This window comes from Ailuropoda melanoleuca, chromosome 19, assembly GCF_002007445.2.
Source record: "Ailuropoda melanoleuca isolate Jingjing chromosome 19, ASM200744v2, whole genome shotgun sequence".
NCBI lineage: Eukaryota > Metazoa > Chordata > Mammalia > Carnivora > Ursidae > Ailuropoda > Ailuropoda melanoleuca.
The window spans coordinates 541,334-560,778 of NC_048236.1; the positions used below are offsets into that span (position 1 = coordinate 541,334).

Here is a 19,445-nt window from a genome sequence, read left to right on the forward strand (position 1 = left end):
TGCGACCCTCTCACCCACCCCCAAGACCTTCCACCTCAGCCTGGCCTCCTCCCCTTTACTGCCCCCAGACAGCCCCTGAAACCTGGATCCTGCACTGCCCCCTGTCACCCCCTGCCCCCTCCTGGCCCTTCAGGCCACTGTTGGAGCAGGTAGGCCTTACGCTGACCGACCCCTCTCTTGCAGGCTCTCCAGGTGGCCAGGCAGTTCCTGCTGCAGCAGGCCTCAGGCCTGAGCTCCCCGGGCAACAATGACAGCAAGCAGTCGGCCTCTGCCGTGCAGGTGAGGAGGATGGGCTTGGCCCCAAGGGACAGGTAGGGCCAGCTGGAGGATGGCTCTGGCCAGTCCCCAGTGCCACAAAACAGCAGCTTTCCAGAAGCAAATGTGGTCAGTGCAGGGGTGGGGTGAAGAAACTTCACTTTCTCTTGTCTCCACCTGATCGCCCAGGCCTTCCTCTGCTCAGCCTCTTTGTGTCTGCGTTCAGCTCACGCCCTCTCTGGGTACCTCCCCTTGCTTCCCTTCCCTGGCTCTGCCCTTGGGGGGGGGGGTCCCTGTCCCTTCTCAGGTTTCTGTTTCTCTATCCCCTCGGGTCCCTTGGCCTGTCCCTCTCTCCCCGGGGCTCTCTCTTAGATGCTGAGGTCACCACGTGCCCCCTCCCCATCTCTCACCCACCAACTCTCTCTTGTCTCCCCCAGTTTCCTGTCTCTTGGTGTCTCTCTGTCTCTTTTGTTTTCCTTTGCACAATCTGCCCTTTTTTCCCCCTTTCCCTTCCCCCAGCTTGCCAGCCCATCTGGCTGGCTGGGGGAGGGGAGATCTGTGGGAGGTTGGGGTGGGGGGAGCCGGGCCTTCTGTTTACCTTTTGTGTCACAAAGAACTTGGGAGAATTGCGGTCTGAGTCGGGTGGGTCACAATTCGGGCAGCCAGCTCCCCTCCCCCCTGGGCCCTGCAGCCTTGCTTCCTCGCTCCCCCACCCCTCCCCACAGCAGCAGGGGAGGCTCAGAATTGGGGAGAGGATTAAGCAGGGCTTTGAAAGGAAGTTTATCTAGGGGAGGAAGAGTGAGCGGGATCCTGAGTGAGAAGCTCTGGAGGTTGTGGGGGTGGGGTGCTGAAGGAAGGAGGGAAGTGAAAAAGACAGCAGGGATGAGGTGCTGGGTGCTCCGAGAAGGACCCAGAACTAGGCTTTGTCCTGGGGTGGGGCGGGGGGCGGGGATTCCAGTGCTCTGAGGAGTATCCGAGTCTTACATCAAACAAGCTTAGTCAAACAAGCTTGTGTTCGGAAAATGGTTTGAAGTTCAAGGTGACTGACAGATACAGGGCCTGAGCAGTGGCCCTCTTTTAGAAGTCTTGAACCTAATGAGACAGCCCTCAAGGGGGAGGAATTGGGCCACGATGGGTAGTGGTTTGGGGGGGAGGTGAGAACAGAATCCGGAGGTCAGTAACGGGAAGAAGAGAAAGTTCTGGCACTGGAAAGATGTAGAAGGTTCTCGTGGTGTGAGGACTGGGCCTCTTTGAATTAGGGATCCCCCCACTCCCCACTTATTCCCTGGATCTGAAGGGGCCCTCAGGCTACTGCTCTGAGTGGTCCTCACCCTGGGCCTGGCCTCACACCCCCTTCTAGGAACTGGGAGGGGTGGGCTGGGGAACAAGACCGTTCCCCCAGCCAGAGAGGGCCTGCTGACCCAAGGCAGGAGGGAAGGAGCTTGATGGTAGTTGGAGGGACCAAGGTCAGGCATCAAGAAGGACTTTATGGCTGGCTCTGAGGGGTAGGAGATCTGAAATAACTGAGAGGGGAGGGGAGGTTATGGAATCTTCCTCAGGAGAGCCCCTTTCCCAAAACGAGAGCAGCCCTGGATGGCTCAGAATAAGAGACAGAGATTTTGGTCAGAGAGACAGAACAAATGATCCTTTTCTCAGGCCTTCTCTCTCCTTGCCTCCTCCTCCGAATCATTGACTGATTCATCCATTCATCAAATACTTGCTCAGTACTAATGAAACTAACAGCATTTACAGAGTGCTTACCACGGGGCAGACACTAAGTGCTTTACAAGTGTCATTTGTCTCCCTTTATCCTCACAATCCTATGGGGTCTAGAGATGCTATTATTAGCCCCATCTTGCAGATGAGGAGACCTTGGCCCAGATAGGTTAAGTCACTTGTCCTGAGTCACACAGCTACTAAGGGATGGACCCAGGATTTGACCCCAAACAGCTAGCTCCAGAATTTAGACTTGAATGCCTGCACTGTGCCATCGTGTGTGCTTTGCACAGTAGTGAACACCAGGTGTTCCCAGGTGCAGAGCCCTGGGCGGGTGCTTCTCTGGGTTCAGGGAGGTGGCGTTCATGGGGCCGTGTCTGAACTTCCCCAGGAGTCTGGAGCTCCGACTGTTGACCCTCTTCCTCTCCAACCCTGGATACCTTCCTTGCCTCTCAGCCCCACCCTTGGGTTCACAGTCTCTTAAAAGGTGGAGCTTCTGTCCCTGAGTGGGGCCCAAGTCCTACAAATAGCTTCTCTGTGAGTGAAGTGGTTAATGAAGAAAGATAGATGGCCACCCGTTGGCCCCCACAAGACAGGGCAGCTCCCCAGTGCAAGGCAGGATTGGCTGCCTCACCTCCCAACCTTGTTCACCACCCCTGTCCTGGAGCCAGCTTCAGAAGTTTCTAGAACCATGTTAGTGTCCAGCTCCAGCCTGGAGATGGCCTAGCTTGTGCTCAGGCCTGGGTCACAGGCGGGGAGAGGTCAGTTACAGAAGGCAGCAAAGGTAGCCGGGAGTTTTGAGGGGCGGAGGGGACAGTGGCTAGGGCCGGGCCCCTTAGCTCTGCCCAACCTCCATAGCGTCTTCTCAGCACCGCTGAGGCTGACGCTTCCAGAATTTCTGGAAATTCGTCTTGGTGCCCCATCACTTCTTTCTTACTGCAGCCCCAGGCCAGAACTAGTCTGAGGACTTCCTTCTGGTCATCTGCAAGGGAATTTCACCTAAACCAAGCTCTGGCCTGGTCTCCCCACTGAGCCAAGGACCCTAGATCCCATTTCAGAGGCTTCAGACGTTGAGTTTGGGTCCTTGATTCTGGCACCAAATTGTATCCGTGGGGTGTTCAGCCTCCCCACTCTCAGCCCTCGGACAAGCTTTGTAAGCTGCCACCCAGCCCAGCACACTGTACTCATGGTGGGTGGAGGACCCAGGGGCCTGGGCAGGGTCCCTGAGGGAGGGGCTGGAGGCAGCTGTGGGCGTTTAGCCCACGGCTCACACTGCCAGAGCTTCGGTAAGCATTTGGCTGCCCTGGCCACTCTCCAGACAGTGACTCACGGGCCTTGCTGAGCTGACAAGCCGACAGCGCCTATCCTGACACATCCCAGCCTAGTGAGGGGTCAGCAGGGACACCAGGGCGGCTCCAACTCAGTTCTCAGAACCCTAAGGGGCATGGAGGGGGGTGCATGGCGTTAGCCAGCTCAGGAGCTCAGCATGCGGCAGCCACCTCCTGACCTTTCTTGGTCCCTTGGGCCCCAGTAGACCAGTATACCCAAGGTAATCTGGCTGCATGGAGCCGCCTGTCCAGCCGGCTGTTGGGCCAATTGGCAGGAACGGCGGGGGCCAGGGAGGCCTTCCAAGGTCATCTCTTCCACTCCCCTGCGTCCAAGTAGGAAAGCCCCAAGGAAGGAAATGCCACATCCTTTCTTGCATGCCACTCACCGTGACTCACAGCTCTAGTGGCTGGAAAGATCCCCTGGTGTCTGGTCTGTCTCCCTGCCTGGACTATGTCCTTCTCTAGTTCAGTCCTCCCAGCATGAGGAGGGCAGGCTGTGGGCCCTGGTCCTCAGGAACCCTGGCCATGTGGTGCCTTCTGGGGTTGGAGAAAGGAGAGGGAAAGGAGGAGAAGAGGAAAACGCAGAATGTTTTACAAAGTAGTTTTCTCTACATTTGTATAGAATTTAATGGCCTACAAATCACTTTCACTTACCTCTATTCCCACTCCCCCTTTGGGGACAGGCCAGGTTATTTAAGTTCTCTAGGTCTCAGTTTTCTCATCTGCAAAACGGTCATGATGCTTAGACCCACTCCCCCGCCCCCATTTGGTGTGAAGATTTAGCGAAGTGCCTAAAGGCACATAATTAGCACCTAGCGGTCTGGGTGGAAAAGGTGAGGCAGGTGATTTCAGAGAATCTTCCGAGTCAGGGACAAGAACCTAGGTCACCTGACTCAGAAATCCAGGACTCTGAGCTCTGTGCCACCATGGTGGGCACCCCCATGGGAGGAGGACAGCTGAGCCGCCTCCCAGTCTCGGGGGCACCCAGCAGAGGGCACAGGCTGGCTCCTCAAGAGGTGTGGGGGTCTGTGTCACTGTCTGCCCCCTCGCCCAGACCCCTCTGAGAGTGAGAACCAGAAGGCCCCTACGGTCTGGCTTTCTAGAGTCTCCTCCAGACACAGCTGTACAAAGGGAGCTTGGCCTTTGGATCTCCAGTCTCCTGACCCCTCCGCTCCCTGGATAGTTCAGTTTCCAAACACGCTTCCTAACCTTCCTCAAGATCTGCTCCGGGGTAGGGAAGGCCGTGTGGATGGGGAAATACCAGGAGCCATGGAGTTCACAGAGCTGGGCCTGAATCCCAACCCTGCCACTTAAGGCTCCTTGTTAGAGGCCCCTGGGAGCCTTCATTCACACACAGCGTTCACGGCTAAAGAGCGAGGGTATGCCCCTCCCAGGGCTGTTGGCACAGAGGTGGCTGGGATAAAGGAGAAAAGCCCAGGGCTGGGGCTCAGCCATTAGTTACTGGGGTGGGGTGGAAGAAGAATTGGGGGCACTGGGAGTTCCCCCATGTCCCTGGATCTACAGCACTTCCCCTGCTACTCCTCTGCCTGGGGATTCCCTCATTGGTGGCTTGAGGCTGAGTCCTGCCCCTGCCAGGGATCTGGAAGGGAACCAGTTCCTCCTCCCCTGCCCTACCCATGCGGCAAGGGGGAGGTGACAGGGGCCATAAGTCCCCTGAGGATGTAACCTGTCACATCCTGCCCAGGACAAGTCCCTGCAGGGTACTGCTCCCTGATTGGGCCGCCCAAACCCCTCCCTCCCCACCCCTGGGCTAGCAGACAGGCCCCTGATCTGCTGGGGGAGGTATTTCAGCTCAGGGGAGCAAATACTCAGTGAGGGCCTGCTGTGTGTGGGAAGGGGGGGGCGCTTCTAGGACTTGGCAGTGGGAGGGGAGATTAGACAAGCCGGGCTCTGAGCCCCATCAGGGCACCTGTCCTGCCAAAACCGCGGGACAAGACAGCGTTGCGCCTTGGGCCTCCCTGGCTGTGACTGCCCAAAGCCCGGGGATTTCAGGGAGGTGGGGCAGAGAGAAGAATGATGTTACTGCTTTTCCAGGAACCTTTTGCTGGTAGCTAGGTTCTCTGAGCCTCCTCTTGAGGCCTGAGCCAGGGCCGGGAATAGAGAGCCTCTCCACGCTGAGACTCCTTCACTTTCCTGCGGGAAGGCAGGTGTCATCTCTTCTAGCTCAGCCCCTGTTTTAGGGTTTGAGGAATCTGACAGCCCAGAGACAGCAAGTGACTTGCCTGGAGGGCACACAGCAAATTCACTCCAGAGCTAGGTGGAGCAGCCTGCCTCCTGCCTCCTTGCCTAGTGTTCTTTTCCAGCCCACGTTGACCTGACTACACCTGTATACGTAGGTGGGCACTCACTGGGTCAGTGCTGGCCTCTGTGTGTGCCCTCCAGACAGCTGGGCCGGAGTGCGTGACATGTATGCGATCGGAGCTGAAGTCCAGGTCCTCATGCCATGGGGTCCCCTTTTTGACTCTGTCCCATGGCCGCGGACGGCCCTCTGGCCAGGCCCACCTTGGAGATAGCGCTCTCGGCACAGACGGAGCAGGAACCGGGAATGGCTAGGTGTTGCCCATCCCCATGACTGGAGGAGAAAGCCTGCAGAGCGTGGAAATGGGTTCCATCGGCCAGTGTCACTAGGGTCTGCTCTTGGCACTCTGGAGATAGTGCCTACCCTCATGAGCGCCTGCTGTGTACCAGGCTCTGTTCTAAGTATCAGCTCATTAATCTGCAGGATAGCCCTAAGAAGCAGGCCCTGTTGTTACTTCCCCTTCAGAGACAAGGAAATGGAGAACAGGGAGGTAAGTCACTTGTCCAAAGACACACAGCTAGTAGGTGGCAGAGCCAGGTTTTGAACCCAGCAGTCTCCCTCCGGTCCATGCTGCCGTACTGTGGGTGGGAGCGAGGGGAGCAGGCTAATGGGGCCCAATCCCACAGGTGCCTGTGTCGGTGGCCATGATGTCGCCGCAGATGCTTGCCCCCCAACAGATGCAGCAGATCCTGTCGCCCCCACAGCTGCAGGCCTTGCTCCAGCAGCAGCAGGCACTCATGCTGCAGCAGGTGAGTCTGGCCCCAGGGCAGCTGGGAGGTCAGAGAGAGGACGGTGGGGCAGGGGAGGCCCTGACCTCCCATCTCCCACCCTGTTTACTGCCAACATCACTGCTGGCCAAAGCCAGGGCAGAAACCAGAGGGACTGCTCAGGCTGGATTGATGGGCATTCCTCCAGGGCAGCCGGGGAGAGGTCAGGGGTCAGGCCTCTCCCACAGAAGCACCCCCATTCTACCCCTCTTGCCGGCCCCACCTCTGTATCCAGAACCCCAGGGAAGGGCAAAGTACTGGAACATCCTGGCAGCTCTTTGTGACCTATTCAGGAGACCCACAGAAAGGCAGGGAGGGCTTGGAGCTGTGGGGTGAAGCCCCCTCTCCCTTCTCTACTCCCTCCCCATCCAGGCTCTGCTGGGGACCCTCAGAGCAGACTGAGGAGAGCAGGCATCTCCCTGCAGGGTGTCCCTTTCACCACCCAGTGAGACTCCCTACTTCTGCCTCCAGGAGCCCTGTAACAACAGGGCTGGGGTTGTTCTGGGGTCCGCGGTCCCCTGCGTGCGGTAACCCACTCCCACCCTGCCCCCCCCAGCTGCAGGAATACTATAAGAAGCAGCAAGAGCAGCTCCACTTACAGCTCCTCACCCAGCAGCAGGCTGGGAAGCAGCAACCCAAAGAGGTAAGGGGCTTGGGCAAGCCCGGTGTGCCCCCCGAAGGACGGCTGCCCCAGCCCTCCCCTGGCCAGAGGCTGGGCGTCCCTCAGCGGCCTGGAGGGAATTGCCTTTCGGGAGCAGGAGACATATCAGGAAGTGCTGGGAGGGAATCATGGGGCAGGGGGGAACGCTAACGGTGCGGGGAGGGCGCACAGCTCTCCAGCTGCCCTCAGCCCCACACAGTCCTTTCTCCTTGTCTCCTTGACTCGTGTTGTCGGATTAATGAGAACAGGCATCCAGTGGCCCTTGCTCATGACCAGCTTCGTGACCAGCTGCCCTGTTGTCAGGCCCTTTCCTGCCCACTTGTCTCTTAGTGACTTTAGCACCTCAGCCCCCCCCACCTTCTAGTCCCTCAGCAAACCACGTGCCATGCTCCCTTCAGCCGTGCCCCCACCTCTGCCACTTCTTGTCACATCCCACCCTTCCCCTCCAGAGAACACCCCAGCCTACATCCCCACCTCGCCTGGGCCACAGGGCCTCCAGAGCTTCCATACCAGGCCCCTGGGCTCCGCCTCCGTGCCCCAGACACGTGCCTCCCTCCTGCTGGCCAAACCACAGCCAGGTCCTGAGTTGCCTCTTCCCAGAACGCTGCTTTGCTGACGCCCAGTCATTTCCCAACGCCCTCAGCCTCCCCCAACGCCCTCAGCCTCCCCCAACGCCCTCAGCCTCCCTGGCAAGGTCTTGTCGCTGTTGCGTTCCCTGCATTATCTGTAGGCTGGCTTTATTGAATAGCCAGCCCCCCACCCCACCCCCAGGGCAGGCAGGCAGGCAGAGACGTCCCTGCCTCCTGAGCACCCAGGACAGGCTTGGCTCCTGGGGCTCAGAAAAGACTTGCTGACGGGCTGACTTGTCAGTGCCTGTGTGAAGAACTGAATGGGGGGGGGGAGGAGGGGGGAGGGAGAGAGCAGAGCTCCAGACCTCCAGCCAGCCAGTGAGCAAGTGTGCGCCTGAGCAGTAGAGATGTGACTCTTCCCCAGGCCTGGGTCCCAGTGACCAGCTGATGTGGATCTTTTAAAGTCCCATCAGACTCTTTGATTCCCTGTATCTAAGAAGCAGGAGAGGAGAGGAGCTGGAGGGGGTAGGCCCCCTCCTCAGCGCGGAAGGGGGGCACCCGGGCATGTGGGAAGGGTGCCCGCCAGGCGGGAGTGGCCCCCGGAGTCTGACAGGCTCATCGATCATTGTGATGAGAGCCCCCCCCTTTCCAGGCGAGCACAGCTGCGGTGCGGGGAGCTGAGGCAGCGGAAGGAGGGGGGGCGGGAGCAGGGAGGGCGTCGTGCTGAGCGTCTGGGTCTGCCGTGTGTGTTTGCGCGCGCGCGTGCGTGCGTGCATGCGTGTGTTTACTGCGAGGAGGCATGCAGCCCTATGGAAGCTGGGCCGGGAGCAGAGAGGCTGCAGCCGCGGACGCCACTACGACAGCTCCGGGGGCTGACAGGCCCTGGGAGGGGGTGGCCGCAGCGTGGGGGCCAGAGGGCGTGCCCGAGGCTGATGGCACCCCCCTCTGCCCGCCCCCTCGGGCCCCCCACCAGGCCCTGGGGAACAAGCAGCTGGCCTTCCAGCAGCAGCTCCTGCAAATGCAACAGTTGCAGCAGCAGCACCTGCTCAACCTGCAGAGACAGGGGCTGGTCAGCCTGCAGCCCAGCCAAGCCTCGGGGCCCCTGCAGACCCTCCCGCAAGGTGAGTGCCCCCCAGCCCGGACCCGGTCCGCAGCCCCCCCCTCCTTCCCCGCTCCCAGGGCCAGGTTGGAGGCCCCGTGGGTTCCTGGGGCCCTGCCAGCCTCCCGCCTCTCTCTCTCCCGCAGCGGCCGTGTGCCCGACGGACCTGCCCCAGCTGTGGAAGGGCGAGGGTGCCCCCGGGCAGCCCGCCGAGGACAGCGTCAAGCAGGAGGGGCTGGACCTCACCGGCTCAGCCACCACCGCTACCTCGTTTGCCGCCCCCCCCAAAGTCTCACCCCCCCTCTCCCACCACACCCTGCCCAACGGACAGCCCACTGTGCTCACACCTCGGAGAGACAGGTGCAGGGCCCAGGCTGGGAGAGGGCGCTGCACACCTGCGGAGGGGGGGGCACCCCTGGACCCCGAGGATGGCACCCGCGGTGAGGGATGGGGGGGAGGAGGAGCTTGGGGACCCGGAAATTGACCCCTCTCCCAGGGCACACAGAATTGTTCTCAGCCTCTGGGAAACCCGTATTAGGGACAGAAACATCACCAGCAGGGGAGCCAGCCCGAGCTGGACCCAGGGCTGTTGGGGTCTTCGGGGTCCCTGACCACTGCCTCCCTCTTGCTCTCCTAGCTCCTCCCACGAGGAGACGCCAGGCTCCCACCCCCTCTACGGACACGGAGAGTGTAAGTGGCCAGGCTGTGAGACCCTGTGTGAAGACCTGGGCCAGTTTATCAAGTAGGTGTCGCCCCCCCCCCCGTTCCGTCCCCCCACCCTCCAGCAGCCTTTCCACAGGGCCCCTTACCTCCCCCGCCGGCCACCTAGCTTGCCCTTCTTTGGGCCTTCAGCCACCAGCTGTCCTGCTGTCCTCACCCCTGGGGCACCTAGCCTAGCTTCTTTCCTGCCCCCACCAGCTCCCTGATCTCCACCTCCCCCATCTGTATTTTCAGGGGTCTGCAGCCTCCTTAAGCCCCATCCCCAGGCTGTCAGAGCCCCTCGGGGTGGGGGTGTGAGGAGCAGGAGAGGATGCCCCCGCCGCCCTCCCCAGCTTCCCCCAGACTCAGCCCAGGAGACTGATGGCCTAGTGACAGGCCGGAAGGCCGGTGGACAGGCAGGGCGGGAGGCGGCCAGGCGGCTGGCAGCAGGCGGCCAGCTGCCACAGCCGTGCCAGGCTCTGTCACTGACTGATTAACTCTGCTGTCTCCCAGACCCTTGCAGCATCAGGGTCAAACAAATTGTTTTCACGCTTCGTCAGAGGTTTACTTAATTAGTTCATTTGCAATTAGATCTCTCTGTAGCTGGGATTTTAGCAAAGACATCAAAGGAGGTTGACGAGAAGGCGGCTTCCTTCGTTGCCCCGGTTTTTGTTTTTTTTGTTTTTTTCTTTTTTTCCCACCTCTTTCCCTTTGTATTTCTAGGTCTGTCTGCTTTCCAGGCTGTGGGCGGGATGGGAGCGCGGGATGGGCGGGTGGGGGCCGCAGGCAAAGCAGGGCCAACTGTGTCTTCTCTGCCCCCTCCTACCCCGAAGACACCTCAACACAGAGCACGCCCTGGATGACCGGAGCACAGCCCAGTGCCGGGTGCAGATGCAGGTGGTCCAGCAGCTGGAGATCCAGGTGTGGCTCTGAGGACTGAGGACGCAGGCGGGTTGCGGGGAATGCCGTCCCTCTTTGGGCCCTGCCCCACCCTCAGCGCTGAATTTCCAGGAGGGCTTTAGAGGGTCCTGAGGACGGATCGTCTTATGCTTTCTCGCTCCTGAGTGCCAAGGTCGGGGGGTGATTACAGTTAGATTCTCAGGTGCAAACCGAGGTGGGGGTGTATCTGCTGGGAGGCCCAGAAGAGCAGCATCTGTACAAAAACAGTAAAAATACGCACAGCTACCATATGGAGCGCTTCACTGGGTGCTGACTTCAGTACTTTACCTGTAGAACTCCAGGAGTCCTCTAAACAACCGTATATGGCAGGTACTATTCTCATCCCCACTTCACAGGTATGGAAAACTGAGGCCCAGAGAGGTGCAGTGACTTGCTTCCGGTCACTCACCCTAGCGGGTGGCAGAGACAGGGTCAGAACCGCGGCAGTCTGGCTCCCGACTCTACACCCTGTAGCAAGTAGCACTCAGGACAGCCAGCAGGCAGAATGGTGGACATGTACCCATTTCCGTCTGGCACTTAGCAGAGTGCCCTGCCATGAGAGGGTAGTTGTGAAAGAACTATTGAATTTATGAATGGGGGTGAATGAATCATTCATCCATTCCTGTGTTTCCATTCATTGGGCGAGGACCCTCTCACACACAAGTGCCACTGAACTTGGGTGGTGTTCAGCCACAGCCTCTGCCTTCGATGGGGAGAAAAAGCATGTGTTGTTAGCAAGGGGGCCCCTGGCCTGTAGCTCAGCGGCTGCTGAGCTCGAGCCTGGGATGCCCGGTCTGGAGGGGAAGTGAGGAGGGCTTCACGGAGCCGGCAACCCCAGGCCCTGGCCTTGAGGGTAGAAGGGCGCAGAGCAGAGCCGAGGCCGCCTGGGAGCAGAGGACAGAGGGAGCCAGATGCTGGAGATGCAGGAGAGGGGTGGTGGGAAGAGGGGTTTTCTTGGGTGTCTGGTGGGGGAGAGGTGGGATGTGGAGGAGGAAGAGGACCGGACCCTTGGGGGCTCAGCTCCTGCCCACCTCCCGCCTCTCCACAGCTCGCCAAGGAGAGTGAGAGGCTGCAGGCCATGATGGCCCACCTGCACATGCGGCCCTCCGAGCCCAAGCCCTTCAGCCAGCCAGTGAGTGACTCTCCCCTCCCTGCGGCCCTCCCAGGACCCCCGGGACCCCCACCCTTGGCGTTGGTCTCAGCACCCTCCCCGTTGCTCACAGCTGAACCCGGTCCCCGGCTCCTCCTCATTCTCCAAGGTGCCCGTCTCTGCAGCAGACTCGTTCCCAGATGGTCTTGTGCACCCCCCCACCTCGGCCGCTGCCCCCGTCACCCCCCTACGGCCGCCCGGCCTCAGCTCTGCCCCCCTGCACAGCGGGGGCCCCGCCCGCCGGAGGAGCAGTGACAAGTTCTGCTCCCCCATCTCTTCGGGTAAGGACTGCCAGGAGGGTCGTTTCCCCCCCAAGCTGGACCCCCATCCGGCTACCTCACCCTCCGCCTCTCACCCCCAGAGCTGGCCCAGAATCACGAGTTCTACAAGAACGCCGACGTCAGGCCCCCCTTCACCTACGCCTCCCTCATCCGCCAGGTGAGCATGGAAGGTAGTCAGAGGGGGTGGGGAGGGCACGCAGGCTGCACCCCCACCTCAGCGTCCCAGCTTCCACGAGGGTCCTGGGGCCGGAGGAGAGACATCCCCTCCCGCACCTGTCCTCTCCCAGTGGCACGCAGGCTAGCCTTCCTGGCTGTGGCCTCTCGCACAGGCTCCGTCTGAGTCCGTGCACTGCTTCTGCGGCGTCTCTCTGGGGGCATGTGCGCTGGGTTTTGCTACTCACACCCACTGTGTCATTCATTCTCTCATTCCCTTGTACACACGCTTCTGGGAGACTATTTTTCTGATAGACTTACGGTCACTCTCAGTTGGTTGCCTGCCTCTCTCTCTCCCTCTTCCTCCCCCCCTCCCTGCCAGCTCTCTCTCTCTCACACACACACACACACACACACACCCCTCAGTTCTCTCCCTCAGTCTTTAATGCTCACGTAATAGTCATCTGAATGGACATTTGCACAGACATCCTCTTGCTCTGACCTCCCACGCTGGTACACACATCCCCACACATGTCCTCATAGGCACACATCTCATGCTTGGGCGCCCTTTGCCAAAATCAGGATAAAGTACAACCAGCGCCCACCCCACGGATCTCTCTCTCCCGAGAATGCTGCTTCATTTTCATTCCAGGGCGGGGGCCCTTGATGCCACTTTCCCTCCAGAAGGAAGTCATGTGCTCCTTGCACAAATGCATGGGCCTCGAGGCTCGTGTTTCCTTTGGCCTCTGGCTGGGCTCTAAGCAGCCTGCCCCACTCAGGGCATCGACGACACCCACCAGTCCTCCTGTCCACAAGCCTCTGTAGTCGGTGTTCTCTGTTCTTGGGGTGAGAGGCAGGGTCAGGCAGAAGGGAGAGAGCACAGGCCTATGACCCTTCAAGACCCAGACTGAGGGTCTCTCTGTTTCTTTCTGGCCCACAGGCCATTCTGGAAACCCCCGACAGGCAGCTGACCCTGAATGAGATCTATAACTGGTTCACCAGGATGTTCGCCTATTTCCGGAGAAACACTGCCACCTGGAAGGTGAGGCATGCTCCTTCCTCCTGGCCAAGAGCCCCAGTCACCCTCAGACATCTCCACCTCCCCTTGAGACCAAGGCTGCATCGCATTTAGTCCCCTCGGAGGGGCGTTCTGCAGAAATGGCCCCAGCAGGGCATGGGCTGCATCATGGGCCCCTCCACCCTCAGCATGGGCTATGGAATGTTCTCTAACTGCCCCTCAGTAGCCCCTTCTTTCCAGCCTTGTGCTGCCTTCTTTCTGGGAAGAAATCCTCCTCTTCCGTGGAGTGCTCCCCCATAGGCCCCACAAAGTAGGGCCTCTGGGAGTCAGTAATGCCCGAGCCTGTTAGAGAGGCCTGGGTTACACTCTCAAGAGACCCTACGGGTCTGGGTACATTGGCTAAAGGTGCATGTTCTGAAGCCCGGGGTGGGGTGGGCAGTGTGCAGGCACAGACACAGGGATCGGCTGGACAAGACCCGTGGACTGTGCCCTGGGACACAACCACAGGCACACAACCACAGGCACCCCCACCCTCTCCCCAACTCTGCCATGGAGGCAGGAAGATAATTGTCTCCATCCAATTAGTCATTTCACCACCTTCAGCCATAGAGTTTTCTCAGGGGACCGGAGGCAAGGAAGGGAGGGACCCTAAAAAAATGGGACACAGAGATGTGGACTGGGGCACTCAGCCATTTGTTTTCCCATAGCCAAGATGGGAGGGTGTGTGTGTGTGTGTGTGTGTCCGTCTGTCTGTCTAATGGGTGAGAATATTAGTGTCTGTGCAGCAGAGTGGAAAGTGATATCTAAATTGGAAGGGGGTGGAGGGAAGGAGAAGGGAGTGTTGGCGCCCTGCGGGGAAGGTTAGACACCAGGGAAGGAGTCCTTAGCTCAGAGCCTTAATTGGATCCCTGGCTCTTGAGTCCCCCTGCTGGCCAGCTCAGGAACTGCAACAAAACGAACTACCTCCCCACCACCCAGCCAGCTTTCAACAAGTGTCACTGAGGCCACCTCCCCACCAATGCTAAACTGGGTGGGGTCTGCCTAGGGCCCAGGCCCCTCTGCGCTGAAATGTGCTAACTGCAGCGGGAGAGACTGCTTCATGACCTTCCGTATCCCCACGAGCCCAATTCCCAGAGCTGGGGAGAGAGGCTTCCAGGCTGGGACAGCTGCTCTGATTGGCTGTGAGTGACATCATTTCCTGCCACCCACAGTCCTGCCCACTCCGTGAGCCCGCAGGGCCTTTTTGGGACCACCCTGTCCAGTCTCCAACCTCCAGGCCAGTTTGGATACCGGGTTTTAGAAAATGCTGAGTCCTATGCAAACATAAAGGATCATTAAAATTGTTATCTAATGTTTCTGTTCATAATGCAGGTTAATCCTCTACCTGTAGGGATGAAAGTAGAGAGCCCCACTAGCTTCCTCCTCGGGGGCAGGGTGTCCCTCACCCACCTACCCTCCTTTCCTGTTTCCTCCTTTCTTGAGATCAGGAGGAGCTGGTTTGGGTGACTTCCTTAAACCCCTCAAGGACCACCTTGAAGCCCCTCCCGTTTAGCCAAGCCCCTTTGGCCTTCCATGCCACCTTTCATGGTCGCCCAGCCAGGGTCATCCCAGTGGTGTGTCTCTCACCCCCAGGTATTCACCTCCACGTCCCCTCACCTCGTGTAGGTCCCGGTGCAACGCTGGCTGAACAAGCGGGTGACCTTCCTAGTGAGCGGCGCTCTGCTGGGCCTTTTGCCACTTCGGGCACTACCTGTGCCCGCCCTCCCTGTGGCACAGCAGAATCCATCTCAGCTTGAGGTCCACTTTGACCTTCAAGATTTTTGCAGCCAAGCTTCATTCATGTTCCTTGGGAAATGTACCCTGTCTACACCCAACTCTTCGCCTTCCATCATCCACCCAGTTATCTGCTCCTTGAGGTCCCTCTTCTCCTCAACTCTCCCTCCACCTCCAGTCCTCCCTCTTTCACTCTCTCTGGCCCCCACCCTGAGATGCTGTCCACTTCAGACCAGGGCAGAAGGGTCAGGAGCCAGCGTGGGCCAGCCAGCTGCCATTCATCCGAGGACAGAGCTGCCATCTGCCAAGCTGATGGTCCTCACCAGCCCTCCCCCTGTGTCCATCCTCTCCCAGGGCCCATGTTGTGGGCCTGTCCTTTTGTTTACGCAGCCCCCGCCAGACCCCTTAAATTGCCGTTAATGTTTCAGCGTAACGAATTAGTCTCTCATCACGAATCAGGCTTCGAAATGAGGGAAAAAAGCCCCGGTGAGGCCATCCTCGGAAATTGGGGTCATTCTCATTTGCAAAGCGGAGGATCGGAGCCCCGTAATGCGGGCAAATTTATTCCGAGGCAGGAGCCCCGGCGTGATTAGGCCCTTTGTAATTATCGCTCCAAGAGATTCCACTCCAGCCGCCCGCCTCCCTCGTGGATTAGCAAGCGAGTCGGAAAAATACACAGGATTTAATTAGAGGCAAATTAAAATTGGTAATGAAATCGGGCCAGTTGCAAGTGGCAAGAGTTGGAAGGGAGAGAGGGAGAGGGGATCTCCAGGGGCACGGGCTGCCCGCCCTGCCGGCTTTCTTCCCCGTTTAGAAATGTAAAGAGGAGACAAGGATGGGGATGAGGTGGGGGAGGCTAACGGAGGACAGGCAACAGGGACAGGGATGGCTGGGGGGGAGGTGGGGGAGGCTGCGAGAGGAGAGTACAGGGACAGAACTGAGGGACGTGGAGGGAGTGGGTGGGCTCTGGCCCTCATTTAGGCCCCCCTGGGAGGGGATGGGGCCAACCGCCCCCCCCACCCAAGTGTCCTACAATTCAGATGGCCTCAATTCCTGAAGTCACCCTGCCAGGAGGAGGTGGGAGCGACAAGGTGACTTTTCCTCTTTTCTCTCCTCTTTCTGCCTCACAGCTACTAAACCCATGCTCTCCTTTCTGCCAGTTTATTTCAACAAGTGTATATTAGAGGCCTGCTGTGTGCCTCATGCTCTTAGGCTGTCTCTTCTCAAAGCCAGGCTCCCACACTCCCAGGGGCTAAAGAAGGTTGCAGCGAGGGTTCCTGATTTATTTCCATAAGCCCGAATGCGGGCTCATGGCGACCAGGGGCCCCGAGTAACAGCTACCTGTGTCTGATCAGTGCTGCTGGGAAAACAAATGATTTCCACCCGGATAGTGTTTAGTTGGGAGACGGGGTTTTCCAAAACATGGCAGGGAGAAGCGGAGTGGGGCATAAAATGGGTTGTCAGCAACGAAGACCCTGGCAGACCCTGGGTCAAGGGCAGGAGAGAGGCTGGAGGACTCCTCCCCGTGGCAGCCTGCATGGCCTTGGGCCTGGGGAGGTGGGACACAGTGGGACAGGGACTTTGCTGGGTGTGCTCGCCAGAGCAGGGAAGGGGACGAGCAGGCGGCCTCTGAGCATGCGCCCTGTCGCTGCACCCCCAGAATGCTGTGCGGCACAACCTCAGCCTGCACAAGTGCTTCGTGCGCGTGGAGAACGTCAAGGGCGCCGTGTGGACTGTGGACGAACGCGAGTATCAGAAGCGGAGGCCGCCAAAGATGACGGGGTATGTAGGCCCCGCCCTGAGCAGAGGCACCCCCCCCCATTTCTCTCCAGGACACCTCTGTGTCCCTAGTCCTTCCCACTTCAGGGGTGGGGAGGAAAGGGGTGGAGGAACCCAGGGGAGCCCGGGATCTGGAAGGACAGGTGATCAGACAGAGGACATTTATGTCTTCTGCTATCCCTGTTCTTGACTGAGGGAAGGAGCCTGGGGCCTGGGACCAGAGAGACAGAGACCAAAGTTGCCCTGGCCAGAGCTGGGACATGGTCAGATGCCAGCTAGAAGACCTGGGTTCCAGTGCATCTCTGCTTCTTGCTGGCTGGGTGACCTGGGGCCAGCTCCTTAACCTCTCTTAGATGCTCTGTAAATGGCGGGCAGGGGATGAATCCTTATGGAAGAGGGACAGCCTCGAGCCATTGCTTTACCTGACCCAGCTCCTGAACACTGCAGTTCCCGTGCAGAAAAGCCTTCGGCATGGAGTGCACGGGGACCGGCTGAGCGCATGGCGATTAGATGTCCCAGAATTCAGGATGGCAAGATCATGTGGGCGTTACAGATATGGGACTGTCAGGGCTCTAGCTTGGACCTGCCGAACCCCGGAAACAACAGAAAACCCGCTGGGGTGGTGTCATGCAAAAACAGGCATGGGGAGGGAGCCCTGTTCCCCCTTGCCAGCTCTGAGGCGCCATACCCGCCCCAGAGCCCCTGAAAGCCTCAGCACAGGAGCTGTGATGGGGGCTGTGCGTCCGTGCCGTGCCCTGTCAGCACGAGGGTTGAATAAAACTCAGCAGACGGCACAGAGCAGGGCCTAGTAAGGGTCAGGGTGCGAAGGAGGAGTAAGTGANCTGGCGTCATGCAAAAACAGGCATGGGGAGGGAGCCCTGTTCCCCCTTGCCAGCTCTGAGACGCCGTACCCGCCCCAGAGCCCCTGAAAGCCTCAGCACAGGAGCTGTGATGGGGGCTGTGCGTCCGTGCCGTGCCCTGTCAGCACGAGGGTTGAATAAAACTCAGCAGACGGCACAGAGCAGGGCCTAGTAAGGGTCAGGGTGCGAAGGAGGAGTAAGTGAATGAACAACGGACCAACCCGTGCCTTCTCTGTCTTCCAGGAGCCCCACCCTGGTGAAAAACATGATCTCGGGCCTCAGTTACGGAGCACTTAATGCCAGCTACCAGGTGAGTGCTCCCTGACCAGAGCCCCCTTCGCTCTTGGCCCCTTGCTTTCCTGCCCACACACACTGACCTTCCCCCACTCTCCCCTGCCGAGGGCCCACCGGTCAGAGGAGGGGCAGGAGGGTGAAAACCACTGTGGGTGGCCCAAACCCCAGCCCCTCTGCCCCAGCCCAGCTCGGGGCGCAGCCCCCACCTCCACTTTGAAGTCTGGCTTCAGGCGGAGCAGAGAGCAAGGAGGGAGGTTGGCATCACCAGTGGGGGCCCGTTACCTGGCTGGTCAGTCTGGGGGTCCTCTGCCTCCTGGGAAGGGATAGGTCAGTCCCAGGCTCCCAGGAAAGCTGGGAGGCAGCAGGTCAGGGTGAAGATCTGGCCGTGGAGGGGTGTGCTGTGTTGGGGAGGCCTGGCCGGGGAGTTGCCCAGATAGATCTGCTGGCGGGGTCCTCACAGAGACTCCTGGAGGCTCGCTGGGCGGGGGGGGGGGGGGGGGGAGCAGCGACACACTTGGCCGCGTGGAGCCGGCTCACAGGGCCAACCCTGTGCCCTCCAGGCTGCCCTGGCCGAGAGCAGCTTCCCCCTCCTCAACAGCCCTGGCATGCTGAACCCGGGCTCTGCCAGCAGCCTCCTGCCCCTCAGCCACGACGAAGTGGGTGCCCCCGTGGAGCCGCTGACCAGCAATGGCAGCAGCAGCCCCCCTCGCCTCTCCCCGTCCCAGTACAGGTGAGCACGAGGCGTGGAGCCACCCCAGTGCCCTCCAGACGCCCCTGCGGGTGGGATCCCCATCTTATCACCCCCCCGCACACACATACATGTGTCTTCTCAGGACAAGTGACCTCTGTCTCTCTCTCCCTTCTCATGGCACCCTTCCCCCCCCCCTTCTTATTCCCCTCTTTCTTGCAGCTTTCTTCCCCTTCTGCTTCCCCTCCCCCACTGTTCTGTCTCCTGCCCTCCCCAAGGCAACCTCTGTCCGTCCCAACCTCCCCCTTCCTCAGAGGAGAGCTCCTGGGGACATCAGACCTAAGACAGACGGCTGGCCCCAGGGGCTCAGGGATGATGCAGTCCCGGGGAGGCGAGCTGGGACTACCCCCCACTGCATCCCCAAATTCTGGATGTTTGGGGGACAGGGGAAGGCCCCTGGGGTGCCCACATGATCCCTTCTGTCACAGCCACCAGGTGCAGGTGAAAGAGGAGCCAGCCGAGGCAGAGGAAGACAGGCGGCCGGGCCCCCCCCTGGGCCCCCCCAACCCCAGCACCGCGGGGCCTCCAGAAGACAGGGACCTGGAGGAGGAGCTGCCAGGAGAGGAACTGTCCTAAGGGCCTCTAGGGGCAGGCTGGGCAGGGGTGAGACCCCTCCCTCCGGAACCCAGGCCCCACCTACCCCCACTCCTCAGCCCCGCCCAAACTTCAAGGCACTTCCAGGACTCAGATGGGGGGGCTGGGCCAGCGACTCCCAACGTGACCTGACTGACAGACGCTCGGGGGCAGGGACGGTCCCGCCCCTGAGGGGCCACAGAACCCCTGGTCTGGGACCGGCAGAGGACACGGAGGGCCCAGACCCTTCCTCAGACCCTCCCCTACATCTGAATACCACCTCCCCCCAACCACCAGCAGCAGCAGGGCCCTCCTCCCCCACCAGCTCTCCCTTACAGGGCCCCTCAGCGCCATGGAGACCCGCAGGCGGGGCTAAGCCACCCCTCTCAAACCCAGGGCCCCTCGCACCTGGCTCTGGCAGTGTTTTCTGGCCAGAGGCCCCCCATTTTCCTAATATGTGCTC

At 59.9% G+C, this 19,445-nt stretch overlaps 1 protein-coding gene across 1 annotated transcript in view; it reads left to right on the plus strand.

The window, feature by feature from the left end:
• Positions 1-18,985, plus strand: part of FOXP4 (forkhead box P4) — a 30,875-nt gene extending 11,890 nt beyond the window's left edge. The window contains 15 exon segments of the mRNA XM_002914517.4: positions 184-279; positions 6,246-6,368; positions 6,943-7,029; positions 8,590-8,737; positions 8,862-9,075; positions 9,353-9,457; positions 10,248-10,335; positions 11,402-11,485; positions 11,577-11,784; positions 11,865-11,941; positions 12,878-12,979; positions 16,389-16,510; positions 17,611-17,677; positions 18,222-18,391; positions 18,838-18,985. Coding sequence (XP_002914563.3) covers positions 184-279; positions 6,246-6,368; positions 6,943-7,029; positions 8,590-8,737; positions 8,862-9,075; positions 9,353-9,457; positions 10,248-10,335; positions 11,402-11,485; positions 11,577-11,784; positions 11,865-11,941; positions 12,878-12,979; positions 16,389-16,510; positions 17,611-17,677; positions 18,222-18,391; positions 18,838-18,985 — 1,839 coding nt within the window.
• The last annotated feature ends 460 nt before the right edge of the window (positions 18,986-19,445 follow it).